Source organism: Falco naumanni, unplaced genomic scaffold, assembly GCF_017639655.2.
Source record: "Falco naumanni isolate bFalNau1 unplaced genomic scaffold, bFalNau1.pat scaffold_329_arrow_pat_ctg1, whole genome shotgun sequence".
NCBI lineage: Eukaryota > Metazoa > Chordata > Aves > Falconiformes > Falconidae > Falco > Falco naumanni.
Window position 1 is genome coordinate 21,818 of NW_024427447.1, and position 11,856 is coordinate 33,673.

At 58.3% G+C, this 11,856-nt stretch overlaps 1 protein-coding gene across 1 annotated transcript in view; it reads right to left on the minus strand.

Annotated features, from left to right (window-relative positions):
* Positions 1 to 10,532, minus strand: part of LOC121082140 (chromodomain-helicase-DNA-binding protein 3-like) — a gene marked incomplete at its 3' end in the record, with an annotated part of 31,440 nt that extends 20,908 nt beyond the window's left edge. The window contains 3 exon segments of the mRNA XM_040581472.1: positions 360 to 548; positions 1,154 to 1,323; positions 9,914 to 10,532. Of these exon segments, the coding sequence (XP_040437406.1) occupies positions 360 to 548; positions 1,154 to 1,323; positions 9,914 to 10,097 (543 nt within the window).
* Between the last annotated feature and the right edge of the window lie 1,324 nt (positions 10,533 to 11,856).

An 11,856-nucleotide genomic window follows, 5' to 3' on the forward strand; every position in this document is an offset into this window, starting at 1 on the left:
GTGGGTGTTGGGACCCCCACAGGCACCCACATTGGCCACAGGATCCCCACGGGTCCCTACACAGTGATGGGAGCCCCATGCCTGCCCCTCCCCCCCCCCCCCCCCCCCGGCATGGGCCCCCCACAAGGGCCACCAGAGGTCCCCACACCATGATGGGACCCCCACAGGCACCCCCACGGGCGATGGGATCCCTATGGGTCCCTACGCAGTGACAGGACCCCCATGCCCCGCCCCCCCCCCGGCATGGGCCCCCCACAAGGACCCCCCCAGGGCAGCGCTGGGGGAGCCCCTGTGCCCCCAGGCACCCTCCCCTACCCACTGGGTGCCCCCCACCCACGGGTGGTGCCCCCCAGCCGTACCTTCACCTTCTGCCCCCCTTCCTCATCAGTCTTTTTCCGTCTCTTTGTCTTTTTTTCCTTCTTCTCACGGTGCTTCCGCCGCCGCTTCCTGGCCGCCCCCCCAGAGTCGCTGCCACCGCTCTCTGACTTCTCGCGGTACTCCTCCCGCTGGTATTCCTCCCGCTCCGACTCCAGCTCATCCTCGCTCACCTAAGACCACCACCCAGTGCTTGTTCTCGGGGCCCATCACCACCTACCGGGGCCCCTCAGTCACACTGAGACCCCCACCAGCCACCCCAGGATCCCGTCAGCCACCCTGACACCCCCATCAGCCACCCCAGACATCCCATCAGTCACCCTGAGACCCCCATCAGCCACCCCATGACACCATCAGTTGCCTCCAACCCAGTCAGCCACGCCAAGACCCCCATCAGCCACTCCAGACCCCGGCTACCAGCCCAAAAGCCCCATCAGCTGCCTCGAGACCCCGTCAGCCACCCTGAGAGTCTGTCACACCCGCCCCAGACCCCACCCATCGCCCCCCAGACCCCATCAGCCACCCTGAGAGCCTGTCACCCACCCCCAGACCCCACCCATTCTCCCTGGACCCTGTCAGTCGCCCTGAGGCTCCGTCACCTGCCCCCAGAGCCCACCCATCATCCCCCACACCCTGTGAGCTGACCCCAGACCCTTGTCACCCATCCCCAGACCCCATCACGTGCACCAGGACCACCCAGGTGTCTGGGCTCGACACAGCCCCCCCACCCCAGCCAGGAGGACCCTGGCGTTGGTGCAGGGTGTCCCGGGGAACTTACCAGTTTTTTCCGTTTCCGTGGTTTTCCGGGTTTGTTTTCCTTTTGCTTCCGGGGGCCCCGTTTCTTCTTCTTCACCCCCAGGGCCCCATCGAGGCCCCGCAGCAGCTCGTCGTCACCATCTGTGGGGACACTGCAGCCTGAGCCGCGGGGTCGGTGACACACGCTGGCAGCTGACAGGGACAGACAGCCAAGCTGAGGTCCCCTCTGCTGCCACCAAGATGGTGACAGCCAGTGAGACAGGGGACAGGGACAGGCGACCACGTTCAGGTCCCCTCTCAGGCCACCAGCACGGTGACACACACACAGGCAGCTGACAAGGACAGGGGACCACGCTGAGGTCCCTTACGTGGCCACCAGAACGGTGACACACAGCGAGATGGGTGACAGCCACAGATGGCCACAATGAGGTCCCCTCTGTGCTGGCCACAGGTGACAGTGACAGGCAGGCAGGGTCCCCTCTGTGGCCACCAGGACAATGACACGATGAAGCAAGGTGGGTGACAGGGACAGGCAACCACGCCGAGGTCCCCTCCACAGCCACCAGCACACTGACACACAGGAAGAAAAATGACAACCACAGACAGCCATGCTGAGGTCCCCTCCACAGCTACCCGGGTGGTGACACGCAGGAAGACAGGTGACAGGGACATGTGGCCACAATGCGGTCTCCTCTGTGGCCACCAACCCACCAACACACACACAGAGGCGGGTGATGGCCATGTGCGGTCATGCTGAGGTCCCCTCTGTGGCCACCAAGACAGTGACACACAGTGAAGGGGGTGACAGGGACAGTGGCCATGCTGAGGTCCCCTCTGTGGCCACCAGCATGCTGACACACATGGAGGTGGGTGACAGTGACAGCCACAGGAGGCAACACCGAGGTCCCGGGGACAGTGACACACCGGGAGACGGGTGACAGGGACAGGCGGCCATGCTGAGGTCCCCTCCGTAACCATCGGTGCGCTGACACACACATGAAGATGGGTGATGGCCACAGGTGGCCACAGCAAGGTCCCTTCTGTGGCCACCAACCCACTGACACAGAGCTGGGGGACAGCCACAGGTGGCCACACCGAGGTCCCAGTGACAGTGACACACCGGGAGGCGGGTGACAGCCACACCAAGGTCACCTCCATGGCCAGCGGGTGACAGGGACACGCCAGCACCTGCCTTGGCCTTACAGAAACAAGCCCAAAACCGGGGCAGAAATCAGCACCACAACTGCCTTTTTACCCCGTTTTCTGACTCAAAACCGACTGACTTTTGGAGGAAAAAACATTCTGGGGAAAAAAAAACCAAATCTGGGGGCAAAACTCAAGGATAATAAAACCAGCAACCACAGCCCGAGGCCCCTCCACTGACGGCACCAGCAACACCCGCTCATGCCACCAAAAAAGAAAAAAAAAAAAAAAAGAAAAAAAAAAGGAGAGAAAAAATACCATAAATGGGATATGGGGCATTTCCACCAATGCCTGTTTTCCACAAAGTTTTAGGGTGAAATTACAGCATTTGGGGCAATTCCTGGGTGTTTTACCCCACTGAACCACTCATGGCAGGGGACACCAGCATCACCGTGACAGTGACCAACTCCTGGAGGCAGACTCCTCAACTGCTCACCCCGGGTGACACTGGTGTCACCATGACAGTGACCAACTCCCAGCGGCAGATCCCTCAACTGCTCACCCCGGGTGACAACAGCATCACAGTGACAGTGACCAACTCCTTGAGGCAGATCCCCCAACCACTCACCCCAGGTGACAACAGCGTCACCATGACAGTGACCAACTCCTGGCGGCAGATCCCGCAACCGCTCACCCTGGGTGACACCAGCGTCACCGTGACAGTGACCAACTCCTGGCAGCAGATCCCACAACCGCTCACCCCTGATGGCAGATCCCACAACCGCTCACCCCAGGTGACACCAGCGTCACCGTGACAGTGACCAACTCCCGGCGGCAGATCCCACAACCGCTCACTCCTGGCATCAGATCCCCCAACCGCTCACCCCAGGTGACACCGGTGTCACAGTGACAGTGACCAACTCCTGGAGGCAGATCCCACAACCGCTCACCCCGGGTAACACCTGCGTCACCGTGACAGTGACCAACTCCTGGAGGCAGATCCCACAACCACTCACTCCTGGAGGCAGATCCCCCAACCGCTCACCCTGGGTGACACCAGCGTCACTGTGACAGCGACCAACTCCTGGCGGCAGATCCCACAACCGCTCACTCCTGGCAGCAGATCCCCCAACCGCTCACCCCGGGTGACACCGGCGTCACCGTGACAGCGACCAACTCCTGGCAGCAGATCCCACAACCGTTCACCCCAGGTGACACCAGCATCACCGTGACAGTGACCAACTCATGGCAGCAGATCCCTCAACCGCTCTCTCCTGGCAGCAGATCCCCCAACCGCTCACCCTGGGTGACACCGGTGTCACTGTGACAGTGACCAACTCATGGCAGCAGATCCCTCAACCGCTCTCTCCTGGCAGCAGATCCCCCAACCGCTCACCCTGGGTGACACTGGCATCACCGTGACAGTGACCAACTCCTGGAGGCAGATCCCACAACTGCTCACTCCTGGCAGCAGATCCCCCAACCGCTCACCCCAGGTGACACCGGCATCACCGTGACAGTGACCAACTCCTGGCGGCAGATCCCCCAGCCGCTAACCCCTGACGGCGGATCCCCCAACCGCTCACCCCAGGTGACACCGGCGTCACCGTGACAGTGACCAACTCCTGGAGGCAGATCCCACAACTGCTCACTCCTGGCAGCAGATCCCCCAACCGCTCACCGCAGGTGACACCGGTGTCACAGTGACAGTGACCGACTGCCGGTGGCAGCTAATTCTCCGCTCTGTCACCCTAAAACCCACCGCCTGCCAGGCACAGCTGCTCCGCTCCAGCTGGGCTGCCGGTCCCCAGCCGCCGGCAGAGGATTTCCTAACCGCTCACCCAGGGGGATGCTGGTGTCACCGTGATGGTGACCAACCGCCAGCAGAGGATTTCCCAACCTCTTGGCCGAGGGCCACCGGCGTCCCTGTGACAGGGACCGCCGAGAATCCCCGAGGACCATCCCCGGGGCGGTGACACCTACATCCGTGTCACGGCCTTGGCTGTCCCCGGTGTTTTTGGCAGCCAGGCGGGGTGAAGCCCAGGAGAGGTGTCACATCTGCCCGGCGGCTCTCGCAACGAGCTGGCACATCCTCAGCCCAGCGCGCGCGTGTCCCGCCGACGTCACCCGTCCGCCCCCCATAAATCACACCCGGCGCTCGCTGACAGGTCCCAGCCGCGGTCAGGGATGGAGCTCGTCGCCGCCGGGGAGGGAACCCCCGGTGTCCCCCCGAGCTGCGGAGGGAGGAAGGGGACACGGGAGGGTGATGGCGGGTGCCAAGGCTGGCGTGGGGAAGAGGAAGCAACACCCGGCGCCGCCGGGGTCACATTCCTGCCTAATCCCTTGGCACCGCCAGCCAGCCCGCTGCCAGCCCGCTGCTGGCAGGGTCCGGGGACAGCCAGCGCCGCCGGGACCACCCGGGTGACACCGAACCCCCGCGACGCCGGAAAATGGCAACGGGGAGAAAAAACCAAACAAAACCAAAAACAAACAAAAAAGAAAAAAGCCAAAAAAAATATAATTTCTTGGCTGATTTTTTCCGGTGGCGGCAGGGACACCCCCATCCCACCTGGATCCTGACCCCCCCCCCCCCCCGCCCCCCTCCATCATTCCCCCCTTTCCTGGTTGTTCCCCGCTCCACCCGCTCGCCGTCACCTTCGGGTGGTCTCCGCAGGGGCACAGCCCCTCGCCGGGATGGGGCTCAGCCCCACTGGGCCTGATCCTGCCATTTTGGGGGTGTTTCCCCCCCTTTCTCCTTCCCCCCCCCCCCAATGCCTTCCTCCCCCCCCCCCCAAGCACCATCAGACATGCGCGGGGAGCCGGGGCGCGTTGGCAAACCATCAACGAGAATTTTCCACACACGTGACGCTCCCACTCCCCGCACCTCGAGAAAAAACGTAGACACCCGGACGGGGAAGGGGGGGTGGGGGGAGGCGCACACCCGCCGGCTGCCAGACACAAAGCACCCCCCCCCTCGGCGGCCGCAGAAAAAGGGAAAAAAAATCATAAAAAATTACAATAAACAGTGAACGACAGCAGCGAAGGGGGAGAAAGGTGGAAAAAAATGGGAAAAAGGAGGGGGGGGGGCGGTTGGAAAAAAGGGGGAGTGATTCTGCAAAAGGGGAGGAAAGGAAGGAGTTTGAACAAAGAAAGAGGGGAGGCATCCTCAAAAATGGCGAAAAAAATGGGGAAAACGGGGGCACCAAAGCAGAGAGGAGCGAGGCACAGTTTTCCCACAGTGGAAAAATCGCCGTTTTGGGCTCTTTTTGGGGTGTCTTACCCCGTTTTGTGGCTGGCCCTGCTGGTGGGCAACCGGCTGGGCCTTTGCCCTGTAACTTGGTGACACAGTGGAAAAAAAACTCAACTTTTTGCCCGATTTGGGTGTTGTTTTTTGGGGTTTTTTAATAAAAATTTGTCAGTGTGGGTGATCCCCCCTCCGGCGCTCACACAGAGCTGCCGCGTCCCCGGCCGACGCCATTGTTCTCAGCCGGGACGGGCTGGGAACAGCAAAAATAGGGGGGAAAAAAAGGAAAAATATAAAATTAAAAAAAAACCACACAAGTTTCAGCTGTGGAGGAGGGGGAGGGGTCAGCCTCCGGTCGGGGAAGTGGGGAAAAAAGTGTAATTTCACCTCGAATCCAGGGAGCCCCGAGCAGGCGGCGCGGACGGACGGAGGCTGGCCTCCCGCTGCTCCTGCTCCAGGGAGAAATGTGAAAAATGGGCAACACTGCTACTCTGGGGAGAGAAAGGTGAATAAAAATCGCGATTATTGGCACTGGGGGGAGGAAGAGTTAAAAAAAAATGGGTGTTAGGGCTGTTCAGGGGGAAAAAAAGCTTAAAAAAATGGGTGTTAGGGCTGTTCGGGGGAAAAAAAGTTTTTAAAATGGGCGTTACGGCTGTTTTTTGGGGGGAAAAGCTTAAACAGAACCAGTGTTAGGGCTGTTCTGGGGGGAAAAAGCTTAAAAAATGGGTGTTGGGGTTGTTTGGGGGGAAAAAAGTTTAAGAAATGGGTATTAGGTGTGTTGCGAGGCAAAAAAATGTTTAGAAAATGGGTTTTAGGCTGTTCTGGTGGTCAAAAAGTTTTAAAAAGTGATTTTAGGGCTGATTTGGGGGCATCGGCGCGGCCCCACGTGGAGCATTTACAGGATCAGGGCTGCAGACAGGAAAAAAAAAAATTAAAGAATTGCCTAAAAAGCCAAGAAAAAAGCCAAAGGAAACGGCCAGGGAAGCAGCGGTGGCTCGGGGAGGCCGTGCTGGAAAGACAGATTTGCCCGTTTCTGAGCAGTTTTGGGCGGGGGGGGGGGAAGGGTACGGGGGCTAAAACACTAATTTACCCATTTCTGAGCATTTGGGGGGGGTCTAGAATCCAACCCTATTTTTTCTGAGCTTTATCGGAAAAGAGGGAGCACTAAAATGCAAAGACACCCATTTCTGGGCATTCAGGGGGCAAAGACAGTGTTCCAAAATCCAAATTTACCCATTTCTAACTTTTTTGGGGAAAAAAAGGTGTTAGAAAAATCCGAATTTACCCATTCCTAAGTTTTTCTGGGGAAAAAAAAGTGTTCTAAAAATACAAATTTACCCACTTCTGAGTACTTTAGCAAGCTCTAAAATCCACATGTACCCATTTCTGTGAACTGGGGGGAAAAGCGAGGGGGTCTAAAATCCAAATTTACTCATTTCTAAGGTTTTCTGCGAAAAGAAAGGGTTCAAGAAAATCCAAGTTTACCCATTACTGAGCATTTTCAAAGCGAGCAGATTCACTTCAAAATCCAAGCTGCTCATTTTTTGTTTCACCAAATGGGCCACGCTGGGCTACGAGACACCTTCACCCCTGCCCCGTTTGAAGCCAAATGAGAAAAAACCAAAACAAGCGTATTCAGCAGGGAAAAAAACGTTATCATTTTGCACAGAAACAGTCAATTTTAGGTCCCCACCTCAGGGAAAACCGCCAGAAAAGGTGTTTGAACCCCCAAACCATCCCCGTGCCAGCAAATCTGGGTGCTGGGGTCCTGCCAGGGTTCCCTGCGGAGGAAAACGGGTGTTTTTTTTAACACTAAATCCTCTTTTTTTCTCCCGTTCTCACGTTGTGGTGTTTTTTTTTTTTAAAGCCCACAGCCAGCCCCGAGGGAGGAAATCACAGGCGAAGTGGCGGGTGAGTCTGGAGGGTGCAAACCTGCCCCCAAACCACCGGCGGGGCCAAAATTTGGGGTGAAGGCGCAGCAGACACAGAGAAGTGGCACTTGAGAAATACAATAAAACACAATAAAGTACAATAAAGCGCAATCAAACACAATAAAACACCATCAAATACAATGGAAGCATCCCTTCAGGCCGGGGTAAGTCAGCGCTGGGGTGGCGATGGTTTCCTGGGGACTTCAGGTCCATCCCGGAGGGGGTCTTGCAGGGGACACTGGTTACATCCCTGCCCCCCCCCCCCCCCCCCCCCCCCCCCCGCAAGACCATCAGCACCCAAGACCCCCCACCACGGGATGAAACAACCACTCCAGGTCCTGCCAGCGCACAGCAGCACCCATCACGTGGCGCCATGGGGTGCAACAGTTACCTGAAATGCTGTCAGACACACAACAGCATCCATCACCCCTCACCATGGGGTGCAACAACCAACCTGGCTCCTGTCAGGCGCACAGCAGCCCCATCGCCCCACACCATGGGGTGCAACAACCAACCTGGCTCCTGTCAGGCGCACAGCAGCCCCCATCGCCCCACACCATGGGGTGCAACAACCAACCTGGCTCCTGTCAGGCGCACAGCAGCCCCCAACCGCCTGGGTTCCTGTCAGGTACCCAACAGCATCCATCACCTCACACCACAGGAGGCAACAACAACACTGGATTCAGTGAGAGGTGTCCAACAGGTCCCCCCACTCCACAAACTGACTGGATTCCTGTCAGGCACCCAACAGCACCCCCCCACCCCCCAGGGTGCAACAACTGTCCTGGGTCCCATCAGCCACGCAACAGCCCCCATCACCCCACACTGTGGGGGTACAACAACCATTCCAGAATCTGTCAGCCACCCAACAGCCCCCATCACCCCACACTGTGGGGGTACAACAACTGTCCTGGGTCCTACCAGGTGCACAACAGCCCCCATCACCCCACACTGTGGGGGTACAACAACCATTCCAGAATCTGTCAGCCACCCAACAGCCCCCATCACCCCACACTGTGGGGGTACAACAACTGTCCTGGGTCCTACCAGGTGCACAACAGCCCCCATCACCCCACACTGTGGGGGTACAACAACCATCCTGGGTCCTACCAGGTGCACAACAGCCCCCATCATCCCGCAAGCACCCAACAGCCCCCATCAGCTCACACTGTGGGGGTACAACAACCATTCCGGAATCCATCAGGCACCCAACACCCCCATGAGGTACAACCACCACCCTGGAACCCATCAGCACCCAACAGCCCCCACGGGGTACAACAACCACCACCCTGGAACCCACCAGCATCCAACAGCCCCCACGGGGTACAACCACCACCCCAGACACCACCACCCCCACCCCCCTTAAACACCTGGGGAGGGGCTGGAGGCTGGTTGGGGTGGGGGGCTCTGGTGGCTGTTGTTTAGGAACAGCTCGTGTCCCCCCTGTTCTCCTCACACACATACCTGGTTCTCCTCACTGCCCCTCCCCCAGTTCCCCTCACAGACCCCCCTCTGGCTCCCCCCAGCCCCCCCCTCCCCATTTCTCCTCACAGCTCCCAGTTCTCCTCAGGATTCCCAGTCGCTCCCCCAGTCCCCCTCACACCCACCCCAGGTCCCCTCAAGACCCCCGCTCACTCCTCCGGTTCTCCTCACACACACACACACCCACTTCTCCTCACAGCCCCTGTCCCCATCCCCCCCCCATCTCTCCTCACACCCCCCGATCCTCCCCAGTTGCCCCCAGCCCCATTTCCCCTCACAGCCCCTCAGTTCCCCCCCATTTCTCCTCACACACCCCCAGCTCCCCTCAGGACCACCGCCCCTTCCCCCCACCCGGTTCTCCTCACACACACACCCCATTTCTCCTCACAGCCCCCCAGTTCCCCCCCCTCATTTCTCCCCACAGCCCCCGGTTCCCCTCCCCCCATTTCTCCTCACAGCCCCCAGTTCCCTCACAGACCCCATCTCCCCTCACACCCAGCCCCCCCCTCGCTCCATTTCTCCTCACCCCCCCCCCCCCCAGTTCGCCTCAGGACCCCCCCCCCCCATTTCTCCCCACTCACTTCTCCTCACACACACACACATCCCTCCGCCCAGCCCCCAGTTCCCCTCAGGATCCCCCCAGTTCCCGCCCCATTTCTCCTCACAGCCCCCAGTTCCCTCACAGACCCCATCTCCCCTCACACCCAGTTCCCCCCCCACACTCCATTTCTCCTCACAGCCCCCAGTTCCCCTCAGGACACCCCCCGCCCCCCCCGTTTCTCCTCACACCCCCCCCCCCCATTTCTCCTCACACCCCCCCAGTTCCCCTCAGGACCCCCCCAGTTCCCCCCCCCGTTCCTCCTCACACACCCCCCATTTCTCCCCACAGCCCCCAGTTCCCCTCACACCCCGGTGTCCCCCCCTCCCCACACACCCCCCCGGAGCGCGGTAGCCCACAGCGGTGGGGGGGGGGGCTGTTTACCTGCCGGCGCCTCGGTCGGCCCCGCGGCGGCGGGAGCGGGCGCGGGGGGGGGGCGGCGGCGGCGGCGGGGCGGGCGGCGGCGGGGGGAAGATGTCGGCCGGCCCGCGGTGCCCGGCGCCGAGGGCGAGGAGCGCGGCGTCCTCCTCCTCCTCCTCCTCCTCTTCTTCCTCTTCGTCGTCTTCATCCCCCTCCGCCTCAGACACCACCATCTCCTCCTCCTCTTCCTCGTCCTCCCTCAGAGGGGAAGCCATGGCGGGGCTGAGGGGGGCAGGAGGGAGACGGCCGTGAGGCGGGCGGGAGGCGGGCGGGAGGCGGGGGGGGGGACCCTCCGCGCTCCCACCTCCCCCAACCCACCACCCTGAGGGAAGGGGGGGGGGGGGGGTATTAACCGCCCTGTGGCGACCCCCCCCCGGGGCCTGTCCGGGCGATCCGGGCCGCTGAGGGAAGGAGAGAGTTAGACGATAGTGAAGAAAGGTAATAAAACCCCCAAAACGATGAAAACCCCCTCAAAAAAAAAAATAACAAAACACCCGGCCGGGGGCCGCGCGGGACAGCGTTCCCCACCGGAGCCAGCAGCGAAAATGGCCGCCCCGAAATTTATTTTTAAATCCGAACACCCCCCCCCCCCCCCCTTCACCACCCCCCCCCCGCCGCTACCCCACCTCGGAAGGAAAAAAAAAAAAAATTAAAAAAAAAAGCGGGAGGAGAAAAGGGGGGGGGGGTTTAAAAAAAAAAAAGGGGGGGGGGAATAACCGCCCCCCCCCCTTTTTTCCGGGAAAAAAAAAAGCGCAAAATGGCCGGCTTGAGGGTTTTTTGAAGGCGCCCCACTCCCACACACGGTTAGAAAAGCTTAAAAAACAAAAAAATACCTCAAAAAATTAAAAAAAAAATTAAAAATATAAAAAAAAAGGGGGGAAAATTAAAAAACAAAAAGCGTCCCCCCCTTGCCGCCGCTACAGCCCGAGCGGGCGAATAATCACTGAATAATCATCATTCTGCTTTTTTTTTTTTTTTTTTTAGTTTTTCGTGGTTTGGTTGCTTTTTTTTGGCTTGTTTGGTTATAGATATATATATTTATATCTCTTTTTTTCCTATAGTCTCCTCAGATCCCGGCTCGGCGCGTGAGATGAACGATATTTGTGTTATTCCCAGCGCGGGGGGGAAAGAACCGAAAGAGGAAGATTTCTGCATAAAACAAAGATGGCTGCGGTAAATTATTTCTTTTTTTTCCTTCCCCCCCCCCTCTTTCTCCTTATACTTCCCCCCCCCCCCTTCAATAAAAATATTTCTAGCGGGGGGGGTGGTGGTGGTGGTGGATTAATCAGTACTCATGCTCAGTGTGACATCAGCATAAATTGTTAAAGGTTAACTAGTTCCATACTAGTCACGCTGCTTTTTTTTTTTCTCTTTATTTTATTTTTTTTTTTTTTTTACTCCTTACCCCCCCCCCCCCCCCCCGTTTCGCTAGCCCACGCCAAAAACTTGGGGTAAAGAAAGAAAGGGGGTATTTTAAAACGCAAAAAAAAAAAAAAAAAAAAGTAGGTTTTTTTATTATTCCTTTAAAAAGTCGTGGGGTTTCTAGTATTTCTTTCTCCCTCCCTTCCTTACTTTTAAATACTTCAGAAGGGAGTGGTTTTATGGGGTGGTTTCTTATTTTTTTTGTGTGTGTGTTTCTGACTTACTTCAGGCTGCAGGGGAGGAAGAACGCGCACACAAAAAAAAGAAAAAAAAAAACATTTAAAAAGCACAAAAAAAACCCCAAATTTCAAAGTCCTCCCCATCCCAGGGACAAGGGTTGAAGCAGCCGCCCCCCCCTCACTGCAAGCCCCCCAGTTTCGCTGGTGGGCAGCACCCCACTTTGCTGATCCCCCCCTCAAAAAAAGAGGAGAAATGGGCCAGATTGATGGCACGGGGGGAGCTTTTTGTGCCGTGTTTGCCCAAAA